The 14,412-nt window shown below is 35.2% G+C and overlaps 1 protein-coding gene across 3 annotated transcripts; it reads right to left on the bottom strand.

Annotated features, from left to right (window-relative positions):
* Positions 1–9,523: 9,523 nt before the first annotated feature.
* LOC136221867 (probable nucleoside diphosphate kinase 5) lies at positions 9,524–12,627 on the bottom strand. Of its 3 annotated transcripts, none has more exons than XM_066009335.1 (5): positions 12,270–12,627; positions 11,681–11,893; positions 11,048–11,155; positions 10,799–10,908; positions 9,524–9,873 (listed from the first exon to the last, which is right to left on the bottom strand). In XM_066009335.1, exons 1-5 carry the CDS (start codon positions 12,329–12,331, stop codon positions 9,842–9,844), a joined length of 525 nt encoding a protein of 174 aa, XP_065865407.1. In that variant the 5' UTR covers positions 12,332–12,627; the 3' UTR covers positions 9,524–9,841. The 3 variants fall into 3 exon arrangements, with proteins under 3 accessions (XP_065865407.1, XP_065865405.1, XP_065865406.1); XM_066009333.1 differs by having other exon boundaries at positions 9,524–9,867; XM_066009334.1 differs by having other exon boundaries at positions 9,524–9,864.
* Positions 12,628–14,412: the final 1,785 nt, after the last annotated feature.

The raw sequence follows: 14,412 nt of genomic DNA, 5'->3' as shown, positions 1-14,412 counted from the left end.
CCGGCCCGGTTCGGACGGACGGCGGCACGCGCGCGTGTGTAGTGGTCAAGCAAGAGGTAGGTCCTCACCCTTTCATAAAAGTGGGTACCCCTTGGGACACACCCCAAGTGTGTGAGGACCTTATTAATAAGTATCTCCACCAAGTGCTTTGAAAGCAATGTGGGATACTTTCCATCCTAAAACACAAAGGCATGGGCTTATTTTCATAAATTAAAATTGGGCCAAGCCCAACAATCTCCCACTAGAATTTTTGAAAACGTTTTATTGAGAAGTTACATAAGGTCAGACATAAACAGAGGTATCTTTCGATTTGAACCTTTGCGTAGTGAGTATAGTTCAGATTTTACTAGAGTGACTCGTAGTCTTAAACTCTATCTCTGAGATTATACCACGCCATAACCTTTTCAGAGTGTAGTTCTAGTAGCTCGTGCGTTTATGGCCATGCACGTTTATCCTGGTATAATGAATGCTCTAGAGTTTTGCCCTAAACTCATAGGAAGCGGCCTCACTTCCACATTCATATAGGTGAGTCTATCAAAAGTACTCCTGTAGCTATGTACTTCACTCCAACTGGAGTATAGACTTCATTAAGATTTTCTATTATCTCATCCTCACATCGCTTCAGGATGTTCATGCTTCAAATTGCATGATCTGACACATATTACATCACAACTTATTATTACCCATTGAACCTAGCTATTTATTGGGATCTCCAGTCTATAGGTTGGGTTACCATTGTGTGTAACACATCACTATAAGGGCATAAGTCTCATACTCTTTGCCGTATTTTGGACTTTCTCTCTAGCTAATCCTTTCGTCAAAGGATCGGCTAAATTCTCTTCTGAGCGTATGTGATCCACTCTAACATCTCCTTTAGTGAGTAGCTCTCTAACAGTGTTGTGCTTACGACGTATCTGTCGTTTCTTATCATTGTAATAATGATTCTGAATCTTAACAATAGCCGCGGTACTATCACAGTGGATCAATACTGCTAGAATCGGGTTTTCCCATAGGGGAATCTCAGCTAACAGACTTCTCAACCAACTTGCTTCTTCACTAGCCACAGCTAGTGCAATAAGTTCTGATTCCATAGTTGATTGAGCTAGAATAGTCTGTTTCTTAGACTTCCATGAAACAGCAACACCAGCTATATTGAAAATATAGCCACTAGTAGCCTTGGAATCATCTGATAAGGTATTCCAGTCAGGATCACTATATCCTTCAATGACTGCTGGAAACCTTTGATAATGTATTCCAAGTTTCATGGTTCTTTTAAGGTATCCCATGACCCTTTCTATAGCATTCCAATACTCCACACTAGGTCTACCAGTAAATCTGCATAGCAATCCTACGACATACGCGATGTCGGGTCTAGTACAATCAGTGGCATAACGAAGGCTGCCAATTATGCTAGCATACTCTGATTGTCTTACACTATCTCTAGTGTTTTTAAAAAAATTTATACTAGGGTCATAAGGTGTACATAGTTTACGATCAAAGTAGTTATATTTCTTTAGAATCTTCTCAATGTAGTGAGATTGATCTAAAGAAATTCTAGTTTCAGACCTAGTTATCTTTATGCCAAAAATGACGTTCGCTTCTCCTAGATCTTTCATGTCAAAGTTTTCACATAGCATTGACTTAACATAATCAAATTTTGCATGCCATTGCTTAGGTGCTTGTTTTAGCCCATATAAAGACTTATCTAACTTACATACCTTATGGGCTTGATCAAAAACTACGAAGCCCTCAGGTTGATCCATATAAACCTCTTCTTCTAATTCACCATTCAAAAACGCAGTTTTAACATCTATTTGGTGCCCCACAAGATTGTGCACAGAGGCAATAACAATCAAAACATGTATTGATGTAATCCTAGTAACAGGTGAATAAGTATCAAAGAAATCAACATTTTCTCTTTGTCTAAAGCCTTTAGCTACAAGGCGAGCCTTATACTTATCTACTGAACCATCAGGTTTCAGTTTCTTTTTGAAGATCCATGTACAACCTATTGGTTTGCAACCTGGTGGTAAGTCTACTAAGTGCCAAGTTTGGTTTTACTCAAGTGAGTCCATTTCATCATTAATGGATTCTTGCCATAGATCAGCATCTAAGGAGGTTAAGGCTTCATGTATAGTAAGTGGATCCTCTTCTACTGTGAATGCATAAAAGTCAGAACCAAAGTCTTTAGATACTCTAGGTCTCTTACTTCTCCTAAGTTCAGATTCCTCACTCTCTTTTTGTACTATAGGTCTAACAGCAGGCATGCTACTAGATGATGCACCCCCACTATTTCTCAATTTAAAAGGAAATCTATCTTCATAAAAGTCAGCATCATTTGACTCCAAAATAACATGTGCATTCAAATCATAGAACCTATATGCTTTGTTATTCACAGCATATCCAATAAACACACATTCATAAGCCCTACTAGCAAGTTTGACTCTCTTAGGGTCAGGAATCCTAACGTAAGCCAAACAACCCCAAGTTCTAAAATAGGATAGGCTAGGCTAAGTGTTTTATTTTTCAAGATCTCATCAGGAGAGATTTTGCTTTTTTATTTAGGGACCCTATTTAGCACATAGCAAACAGTCAATAGGATTTCTCCCCACCAATGTGAGGCAGCATCTGAACTAAGCATAATAGCTACTACAGATTCGGTAAGTGTCCTATTTTTCCTTTCAGCCTTTCCGTTCATTTCTGGTGAATAAGGTGTTGTGGTTTCATGTATAATAATACCATGTGATTTATAAAAATCAATAAACAAGATAGAACCATATTATGTGCCTCTATCACTGCGAAGTCTCTTGACTTTCCTATTGTATTGATTTTCTATTTCAACTATAAACAACTTAAACATGTCAAACGCTTCACTTTTATTTTTCTTCAAATAAACAAAAGTAAAGTCAGAACAGTCATCAATAAAGGTTATAAAATACCGTTTGTCATTTCTAGTCAACTTTCCATCTAATTCACATATATCAGAATGAATTAAATCTAGAGGTTCAGAATCCCTAACAACAGATTTATAAGGTGTTTTTGTGATTTTTGACTGACTACAATAATCACATTTAAGAAAATCATTTAAATTCAATTTTGGAATTAATCCTAAGTTACTCATGTTCTTAATGATACACTTATTAAAATGACAAAAACGAGCATGCCAAATATTAAAAGTACACAAGGAGTAAACAGAAACATTCACTTTATTAATCTCAACATTCAACTTAAACATGCCTTCAGTTGCATAACCCTTTCCTACAAACACATTGTTCTTAGTCAAAGTAAATAAATCTGCCGCTATAGTCTTAGTGAAACCAGCCTTGTTGAGAAGATAGCCTGAAACCAAATTTTTCCTTATTTCTGGAGTATGCATCACATCCTTCAAAGTTAATGTTTTTCCAGATGTGAAGTTCAATTCCACATTACCAATTCCAGCAACAATAGTGGTATGGGAATCACCCAACAACACTTTCTTATCTTCGGTCACAACAGTGTATGTTTTGAACATACTTCTATCATAGCAAACATGGCGGGAAGCACCAGTGTCTACCCACCACCCATCTGATCCACCTATGAGGTTGATCTCAGAAATCATAACAATAAAATTATGTTGCTCTTTAGTCAGGTTAACACTAGGAGTAGTGTTTGGCCTGTTCCTGCACTTACGTGCCATATGACCTAGTTTCCCATAATTAAAGCACAGGAAAGCAGCATCATTTCTAGGTGGCTGTTGTTGTGGCCTATTTTGGTTCCTTTGAAGGTTCCAATTCAAATTAACTCGGGTGTCGCGGTTTTGGATTAGTTTGCGGTTCTGATTCTTAAAATTTTTTTGAATGGGTTTCAGAACATCAGTGAATCTTTTAGTGTTATTAGAAACAATAAGCACTTATTCTTTTAAATCTTGTTTTCGAGCTTCCTCCTCAATTTGGAGGCGTGTAATCAGAATTTCAATTGAAAATTCTTTTGTTTTGTGCCTCAAAACATTTTTAAAATCTTTCCACGAAGGAGACAATTTGTCAATAATTACAGCAACTTGAAATTGATCATTTAGAGGCATACCTTCTGAGATAATTTCATGTGCTATTTTTTGTAATTCATGAGATTGAATCTCCACTGATTTGTCATCAGTCATCTGAAATTTGAGGTAGCGGCTGACAGCATATTTTTTCAACCCTGCCTCCTCTGTGTCATATTTCCTCTGCAGAGCTTCCCAAATTTCTTTGGCAGTTTTTTCTTCAGCAGTGTAATAGTCATACAAGTCATCTGCTAACCCCATTGAGGATATAATTTTTGAACAGAAAGTCTATTTCTGTCCATTTTTCAGTAGCACGAACATCTGCCTCAGCACCATCTTTAAGAACAACCGGCTTTTCAGAACTCAGAACAGAAGCTACCTTCTTTGTGGTGAGGTAGAACAGCATCTTCTGTCTCCACATTCGGAAGTGAGCTCCTTCAAACCGGAATGGCTTGTTGATTTCAGCAACCCCATTTGATTGTTCGGTAGCCATATCAGCAGTAATTGAATCGTCTTAAAATTATTGGAACTGGAATTGGAAAAACAGGAAAAGACCGAAGAAAAAAAAGAAATGGGCAGAGTCGCGGACAATGCCGCTTTCTTTAAGACGTTCGCGGAACTGTCGGAAAATTACAAGCAGTGTAAATTCTGGTCGCCTCTAGGATAAAACAACCCTCTATAATACGATTTTGTATTGCAACCGTACAAAATCGTTTCTGTCTACACTCAGTAATTTGCTCAGTTTTCTGAGAATCGAAAAAATGAATGAATAAATTAATCACGTAAGTAAGCCAGTCTCTCACACCTATTTATACTGGAGAAAAGAGCTGTTGAGCTCTGATTCAGTGGAGAAGAAGGTGGGAGAGAAAAATCAGGGAAGGTGGTGGGACTGGGTTTGAGAAAGACACGTTCAGAAAAATAGACGTTAAGAGAATAACGTTCAGAAAGACTAATTCAGAGACTAATAAATTAAATAAAAATTAAAATCGAATTTAATAAAATAATAATAAAAAGTGGGTACTCGTCAAGCAAGAGGTAGGTCCTCACCATTTCACAAAAGTGGGTACCCCTTGGGGCACACCCCAAGTGTGTGAGGACCTTATTAATAAGTATCTCCACCAAGTGCTTTGAAAGCAATGTGGGATACTTTCCATCTAAAACACAAAGGCATGAGCTTATTTTCATAAATTAAAATTGGGCCAAGCCCAACAAGAGCACTAAGAAATCGAGTAGTAATTGCAATAGATGTATGTATGTACTTTGACCACGAAGTCTCGTTCTATTTATAGAGTGTCAAAGGAAAAACTGGTTGGCGATGTAAAGTGTTCGCCCTAACTTTTTTGGAGGATAGTATGTCCACTCCTTAATGGTGGACATATTTTAGACAGTTAGTAATATACCTGAATTACTATTCCTTAATCATATGCACGAATCATCTATCCTAGTCCGAAGAGGATTCAAAATGCATCTCATTGATTCATATGTCTTGAAGGTCATTGATTCCAATATCTAAAGATCCTCCTTGTTTGTTAGCTTGATATAAAAACACATATATCTTTGATGTATATTTTTCGATATATTCATATCTACCCTTTAGTTATTTGGAAGAGTCACCATTACCCTTATAATATAGCACAATATTGTCTTATAGTAATAGAAAACTTCAATTTTAGTTTTACCCTTATAATGAAAACTTTAGCTTAATTTAATTAACCATTTTCTAAATAAATATCTTCAGATAGTAAAATTAAAATTGCACATAACCTGAAATTTATACAAAATTATAATTTTTGAGTTTATTTTAATACATAATTAGTCAATTTTTGAGTTGATACATGTAATTTTGTTATGCAAATTTTTTAGTTGGGTTAAGGTGGACCTACTAACTCAAAAATAATACAAAATGACATGAATATTTAAATTATTATTATATTCTCTGATTTTTTACATTTCATTTAAAATTCAAACCTTCCATATTTTTATATGTCATCATTAATAGAGATAGTAAAATTATATGTCACTTGTAAAACACATTACGCGAATCCAATATGATAGCAACCAACTTTTGGATGTTCATGGTTAATTTGTTAATCCAAAAATGTCATAAAATATTTAGAAATATCACTATATCCTCCTATATTATTAAATTTCATCAGTAACATAGGTACATAATAAAATTACATGTGATCCAAAAACATGACAAATAAAAATCAATATTAACCCGATTAGATTGACATGATGACAGTGGCGGATCCAGGAATCGACGTCCGGGGGGGCTAATGTTAGTCCGATTTTTAAATTTTCGAAGTCCAACCTGTTAGGGTTGGACAAATTTTTTTAACCGTCTTCTAGCACATTTAAATTTTATGGTTTTTGTATGTTGGCTAAAAATTGTAACATTTTCACACTTTTTTTATTTTTAGCTATAACTTTTTTATAATTTTCATAAAATTTAATTTAGAAATTAAGTTAATTGAATTTCAAAAGTAAGAAATTGATTTTTTTTTATATAGAAAACTGATTTGTTTTATAGAAAAGAGATAATAAATTCTTAAAAAAAGAGATATAATAAAAATAACTTCGTATAAAACAAAAAATGAGATTGATATGGTTTGAACACATTACCTCTCACCTTAAAACAAGACTCTTAACCAACTCAACCACTTTAAACTTTTGAGATAATACTACATATGTTAAATATATACTAATATTTGGGGGGCTACACGGGACAAAAATAACAGTACTTAAGGGCGGAGCCGATGGCCCCCGAGCTCTAGGCTGGATCCGCCTCTGCATGATGATGACATTAATTTTTTTTGGATTGGCTTAAAATTGACTCATTTAACACTGATCGGATAATTAACAGGACACGAACATAATATTAACCCATCATCCCCATAAATGGTTTCATTGTTCTCCTCCTAGAGCCACGTAGACATAAAAGCCTAGAAAATTGTAAAATAAAATGAAACACACATTTCTAATTGAGTTTGATATTCTCAATCATTTCTTTTGTTGATGAATAAATTGAAAAAATAGAAACCGGATATGTGAAAAATAAAAAAGATTGAAACCCAGAAAGCTTATTTTCCTTTAAGATAATGAAAAATAGACACGAATGTCAGTTGGACCACTTGAGAATGTGGCGCCTTTAAGCAAGGTGATTATGCATAGTACTATTAATTAATTAATTAGCATTATGTGGTTCGTATGATCTTACGTAATTACCCAGTGATTATATAATTAAGCAAAGATTAAGTACACAATTAGCTCAATTACCAGTAATTAGAGTGGGAAAAAACACAAAGTGATATGTGTCGGATGTTCTTTGGTAAACATGAGTTTCACAGTACACTTTGAATCGTCACTGAACTCGTCACTTGAACCTATTGATTTTTCTGTTAAATATAATAATAAAAATGGACCTCGAGATGCAAGTAAGAAGAGATTAAATTAAAAGTGAGAAAATCAAGGTAGTTAAAAGTAATTAAAATGCAAGAGCATGTGAGAAATCGTATCTACTAGATGTCTAGGGTTTATAATTAACTTTGTCAAAATTAATCTTGCAAATTAAGATTTACTATTTTTGGAATGTCTGAATTACAAACTATCATGTGGAAGTTTCTAGTTTAGCCATGGAGATGTGGTGTTCATCATTATTATTTGACTAATAAACACCTCTTTGATTTCATTGGATCTAAACTTTATTAATAAACTATGTGTTTTTATCCTTAATTACCAGACAACCAGTAATTTAAACCCCTTTAATCCTGGCCATTAACTAGGACTTTGTTGGTAACACTGTTCTAGCATTGGTTTAAACTTGTAGGAGACCTGTCCATAATCTAATTACTTTCAGTTTAATGTACTCTTATGTAAGATCTTCATGCCGGCTATGAAGTTTTGGAATGACTAAAGAAATGAGAGAACAGAAAATTACACAAATATTTAGATTCGGCCAGGTCCAATCCAACTTATCACCTAAATATCTTGTCCAAATTGCACTATATTTACATCGGGCCGAACAAAACTACGAGAACTAATTCTTAAGTTCAACTAACCCTCCCAATTAATATATTTATATAAAAAAAGATAATATGCAGTCTGATTATAGCGGTAAAGCGCGTCCAATTTCAATACGAAACTCAATGAACATAACCTTAGATAAACAAAAAAAATATATTTAAATCTATATATACATAAGGACAGTCAAGTCAAGTAGCCCAGCTATTGCGACAAATTCTAAATTCAACTCATTTTATGTTTGAACTTAAGTAAGTAAGATTCGGATCAAATGTCAAATATGTAATGTCCAAATCCAATCTACGAAGAATGGATTTGGGCAGATCTGCATGCCAATGGGCCATGAACAAGCCTAGAAATATCTCTTTTTCTATCTCTGATTTGTTTTGTCTTTCCTTTTTTTATTTTAGGCGATGTTTTCAAGTGCTGAAGTTAACGAGCGCCTTAAGGATGCCCTTCGTTGAAATGAGCAGCTGGAGGCCCGACATCAAATTTCAATCAGTCTTCAAGCTGAGGTTGATCTGAAGAGAGCTCGTGAACTCCTGGCCTGTCGAGATGAAGAAATTCCTGCCCTTCAACGTGAGTTATTATTGAAGGATGAACAAATTGCTTCAGCCAGGGAGGTTACAGAGAGCTGCCGGGCTTATTTGGGCCATTTTGAGGCAGATCTCGTGGCTGTGCAAGCAGCCCGAGTGCAGACGAAAGATAGGCCAAAGGCCTCTGAAGATGCCCGACTTAAAAGTGAGGAGGAAACAAGGAAGGCTCTGGCTGCAGCCAATGCTAGATTCCTGACACTTAGCAGTCAATACTCAAAATTAAACTGTCTTTTCTTTTTTTTTTTTTTTTTTTGGTAAGAAGGGAAGAAAAAAAAACAAACAAACAAAAACCTAACCCGGGATCAGTCTAGGAAGACTGACCCCAATCCTATCCTCAAGAAGAGAAGGTAACAGAAAAGAAGGAGGAACGGAAAGGGTAGAAACACCTAACATCCCCCCATGCCCAGCAGCTGCCAAGCGATCCGCCACGCGGTTTTGCTCCCTATAAATATGGGAGAAGGTAAGAGAATCGAAGGCAGGACGAAGCCTCAAGATGGCTTTAATGAGATTCTGACTCTTAAGACAAACAGCCTGTCTATCCGAAATCCTGTTGATAGCCTCCAAATTGTCAGACTCCACCGAAAGTCTTTTAACACCCATGCGAATGGCGAGTTTAATGCCAGACAAGATCCCCCAGAGCTCTGCAGTAAAGGAGGAGCCCGTACCTAAGTTATGGGTAAACCCAGCCAGCCAGGCGCCACCAGCATCCCGAAGAACTCCACCAGCAGCAATTCTGCCATTACTAAGGCAGGAGCCATCCGTATTGAACTGTCTTTTCTTTAATAGTGCATCTTCACTCTCTAATTTTAATTCAGCTAGATTTAGCACAAACACTATATATAAGGCTTGTATGATCCTAAGAATTTAGCTTCTTTGCCAATGAAAATAACCAAAAAAAATAAATATATTTTTTATTTATTTAAATAGAATCCATTTTCACTAGCTCTGAAGTCTGGACTATACCAAAATATAAGCAGTAACATTAATTCCCACAACAAACTGTGTTGCTCACAATAGGGTCCTAACCAATTTGAGCACAATTAATGCAGAACCCATATTTGGATCTCTTTTTATGTGAAAGCTGTTGCAAGAACTTGTTCATGTCGATGCTTTATGCCGACTCACAACTTAAAGCTCGCAGCATTTTGCTTCCCAGAGTGCATACACATAACCACAATAATGACATGCATTCTGCTGCAAGTGCTTATAATTCATCATGCATCTCAACTGCTTCACCTAGCAAAATGACATATCATCAGAAACATGCATCATTTGAAAATAGATGCAGAGGATAAGCATGACTCAAGTAGTTCTGTGCAATGTTCTTCCTAGTTTGCAATAGTGCTAGTACGACAGCAAGATTTAGAGGGACAATGCACTTGTACAACACGATTATCATTTTTATATCATATATAATCATGTAAAATATATAGATCATATAACACGATTATGAAACAATAACCTATTTCAACCTTTAGAAAATCTACAATAGAATATGCTTTGTTTTAATGTTATCGCAGAACAACAATGACAAAATTTCTGTACCTAGCAGCATTTGTATTGAAAAGGTATTCCTTTTTTTGGGGGAAAAACAATAATTACTTTTGACACATGGATAAAACAACTGTTGATTTCATTTTATTGCAGAAGTTACAGCTTAAGCCAGATTGAAATAAGAGTTGAAATGAGTATAGCAGAAAACAAGAATTTTTTAGATAAGTATAGCAGAAAACAGTTATCTGCCAAAGAGAGGGATAAAAATGCCACTACTTTACTCAAATACAGAACCTATTTATTTTGGTCCAAGTTTTACATATATATCCTATCGATTTTCCAAGTTTATAATTAAGGTTACTACTCAAATTATGCAAAATCATCAAGTTATCATAAAAGTGGTGTTATGCCTCAAGATAATAAGATGGTTCAAACAATATATCCAATAACCCCTGAATTCCTAATGAAAAAGTAATCAGAATTTGACAGAAATATCGAAGATATTCATCTAATGTCTAACGTGCAAACTTCGGTCACTAACTATCCAGATCTCACCATGTGCGAACTCTATAAGTGCGCTGTAGCACACCCCATGTATGTGCACCATCTTATGCCTATGTTCTAAAACCATCTTGAGAACAAAAAAGGGTAGGAAGTGGGAATGGACCTGAGGATCTCTCTCCAAAGAAAAACGAAATTTCCCTTTGAGCTGATTGAACAGAGTCTGAACCATGAACACAATTCTTTTGTGAATCCAGCCCACACATTGCTCGGATACTGAAAAAGAAAAACGAAGAAGAAAAAAGGTACATGTTATGAAAGAAAGATAAAGAACAGGGAAATCCAAAATCAGAAGATCCTGAGATGAGACAAGAATTGAAATAAAAGAATTTGAATGCAAGGGAAAAAAAATGACCTCTGTGGGTGAGTAGTCTTAGCTTTATGAGAGTCCGTAGGGCCAATTAGAGTACGCCAGTCAGCAACTGCATTTTCCTTCTTCAATACCATAGCCAACACCGGACCACTGATAAAAGCTTTATACTGTCACTTCATATTACACAATAATAAAACGACACATGGATGCCAAACCAACATACAGAATTATATCCACTGTCAAAATCTCAGAAAGATCTGATTCTCTTAGGCATCCGTATGACAAATATTCCTTAGAATTTGTTTATCGTTCCAGGTGGTAAATGAGAACATTGACTTTAACTGCCATATATGTCTAAAGTAAAATAGATGAAGGCTTAAAATTATTCATTTCAAGCTTCAAATCTAAACTTATACTGAATGACACAGAGGAAAACAATGTTCTTTTTGGCCTATCACCAGAAAAATGTAATAGATGTCTTTCAGTTCTCCAAGACAATGGGATTTTAAAGAATACACCATTTATATAGCTCCTTGAGGATTAATTGTGTGAACCGGAATGTTAGAACCAGACTAAAAGTCAATAATCTAATTAGGAGCTAACAAACATTAAACAAAGTAATCTAAGTTAGAGGTTGATATGATAAGTTAAAAACTACAAAGGAAGTAAAGATACCTTGTCATGTATTTGATAAGATTTGGAAAGAAGCCTTTCAAAGAATGGTCAGCATAAAACTTTGAAGCACGCTCTTCATCAAGCTGAGTGATTATCTCTTTGAAGATACTGAAACCAGACTCCATGATGACCTTTTTTATCTTCTCAGTGTGGTTACCCAACAATCCATCTGGTTTTATCATACCTAAAGTCTCCTCCTCTTCACTTCCATTGCTGAATATGTACATTCCATAAAATAATTGAACATAAGAGATCAGAAAAACTAGTTGTATATAATGGTAACTGCACAAAAATTCTAAGAAGGATCCGTCCAATGGAATCACAAAATATATTACTCCAACTCCATCCTAATTTCTTAAGTTGAGGATAATCAATTGCACTACAGTTCAATTTTTTTGCTCTAGCCAACTCATTAGATTAGCTTTGAATTACAGCCTTCAGTTACATCAATTAAACACATAATGCAGATAAGAAATTTATCGATTAGACAAAGTTCTCAATCAAATTTATTGAAAAGGAATGAAAAGACAAATTTAGAGAACTATACAAAAAGAAATACAAAAATATAAACCCTAACTAAGCGGTTTACCTGATAGAGAAAGACACAGCGAGCAGAAGGGTGAAGGAGAAGAAGATAGAGCGAGTAATCATTTGACGCTTGACTGACACTGCCGAAAATATATGTGTTTATATGTAAATCGCAATCGAAAGCCCAAATTACAGAAAACTTGCTTTACTAATAGATTTGCCTTATTGGAGTAAAAAGTGGAAAACAAATTACTGGAGAAATCGAGATGATGAATCTAATTTGGGTTGTTGATGATTTACGAGAGAACCAAACAAAAATGATTGTGAAAGTGGAGGAAGAAAGGCGGGAAAAGGGAATGGAGAATTTTTTCGAAGCTGGAACATGTATGTTTTGCTGGCTGTGATTCAGTTATGTTGACTTCTAAAGGAACAAACAAACAATAATTATGAGCTAGTAATTAAAATTATTATTTTTTATCTCAGTTTGACCGGGTCAACTTAAGATGAACCAGACTTGATCATGGTTGGGCATGGCCGGATTTGGATCGGATCTAATGGGGCTTTACACTGAACTATCTTGTCCAAGCTTAATTCAACCAGGATTATATCCATCGTGGGCTCAGGCTGACCTGAGCCCATGTGAGAAAATTGATGGGAAAATTACACAGAAATTCATCTTTTAAAAAATATTTACAACTATATCAAGTCATAATTTTGGATTATGTCAAAATAGTAAAATCAGTACTTTTAATATATTCTAAGGATTAGAATTTATAAAATAGAAGTCTATAACATATTTTCTAGGGTTTATAATTTATGAATTGGAGTCTAAAAATTTTAAATTATGATATAAAATCATAAAATATAGAGAATAATGATATATTAAGAATTAAATTTGGTGATATGACTTAGTTGTAATTTTGTACTTAATGATATTAATGTATTTTACCCAAAATTGATTCATAAGTTCAACCCAACCCACTCAACTAGTATATATTTATATTTAAAAAATTAATTAAAAACTATATTAAATTATAGATATAAATAATAAAAATATAATTAATTAATTCAATAAAGATATTAGATAACAAAAAATAAAAATAAAATAAAAATAATAAAGTATAGGGTACAAGTAAACAAGCTCTAAATGATTATGAGCTTGTGTCTCGACAGAAAATAAATTTATCAAAATCTTCTATATCTTTCAGCCGAAACTGCCCAGATGGTGAGTGTGCACAAACTAGTAATATTTTGGGGGTCTCCACTGTAGCCCTCCCGGATAAGTATATGGGTCTTCCTTCGGTGGTGGGAAGGAATAGGTCACAGGTTTTTGGCTTTGCAGAGGACATGGTGCGGTCTAGATTGAAGAGTTGGAAAGCCAGGTTTCTATCAAGAGCATGTAAGGAGATTATGATCAAATCAGTAGTGCATGTGCTTCCTACTTATGCTATGAATCTTTTTCTATTTTCTGTGAATATCTGTGATGATCTAGAAAATTTGATGAATTCTTTTTGGTGGGGATCGGTTGGTTCGGGTAAAGGTAGTTTACACTGGAAATCATGGGATAAGCTATGCTGTCCGAAAAAATTTGGTGGAATGGGGTTCAGAAAGTTGCATAATTTCAACTTAGCTTTATTGGCTAAACAAGGTTGGCGACTTAGCTCAAATCCTGAGTCTCTTGTGGCACGAGTTTTTAAGGCTCTTTATTATCCGGATAGCTCTTTTCTTGATGCATCGTTATCTGATGGGCCTAGCTTTATCTGGCATAGTATTATGGGTGCTCATGAGTTGTTAAAGTCAGGTATACACAGGTTTTTAGGGGCGGGTGGTGAGGTCTGGATTTGGGAAGACCCGTGGCTCCCTGACGATCATTTTCCGTATATCGAAAGTGAAAAATTTGATGGGTTAGGGGTGGAAGTGGCAGTTGATCTTATGGAGGAGGGTCGGCGGTCATGGGATGTTGAGTTAGTTTCAGGCATTTTTGTTCCTCGGGATGCAGAACTTATTCTCTGTATTACCTTATCTAATCGGGTCGATCATGATGTGTGGTACTAGAAGGATGACCGACGGGGCAACTATACAATTAAAAGTGGTGTACCGAAAGCTTATGTCTGAATTTGGAACAAATTGGTTCATTGATTCTCCAGTATGGAATAGAATTTGGGATCTTAAAGTGCCTCATAAGGTTAAGAACCTTCTTTGGC

The sequence above is a fragment of the Euphorbia lathyris genome, chromosome 3 (genome assembly GCF_963576675.1).
Source record: "Euphorbia lathyris chromosome 3, ddEupLath1.1, whole genome shotgun sequence".
Classification (NCBI taxonomy): domain Eukaryota; kingdom Viridiplantae; phylum Streptophyta; class Magnoliopsida; order Malpighiales; family Euphorbiaceae; genus Euphorbia; species Euphorbia lathyris.
The sequence above is the reverse complement of the archived record's forward strand: the minus strand, read 5'-3'. Positions and strand labels throughout refer to the sequence as shown.

Excerpts from the sequence above, each read along its gene's own strand:
- LOC136221867 (XM_066009335.1), bottom strand. The coding sequence starts at position 12,331 with ATGATTACTCGCTCTATCTTCTTCTCCTTCACCCTTCTGCTCGCTGTG. Across the intron at positions 11,156-11,680 it reads CTTATCAAATACATGACAAG|TGGTCCGGTGTTGGCTATGG; the intron begins GTATCTTTACTT and ends AGCTTTTATCAG. Across the intron at positions 9,874-10,798 it reads CTTTGGAGAGAGATCCTCAG|GTGAAGCAGTTGAGATGCAT; the intron begins GTCCATTCCCAC and ends TCATTTTGCTAG.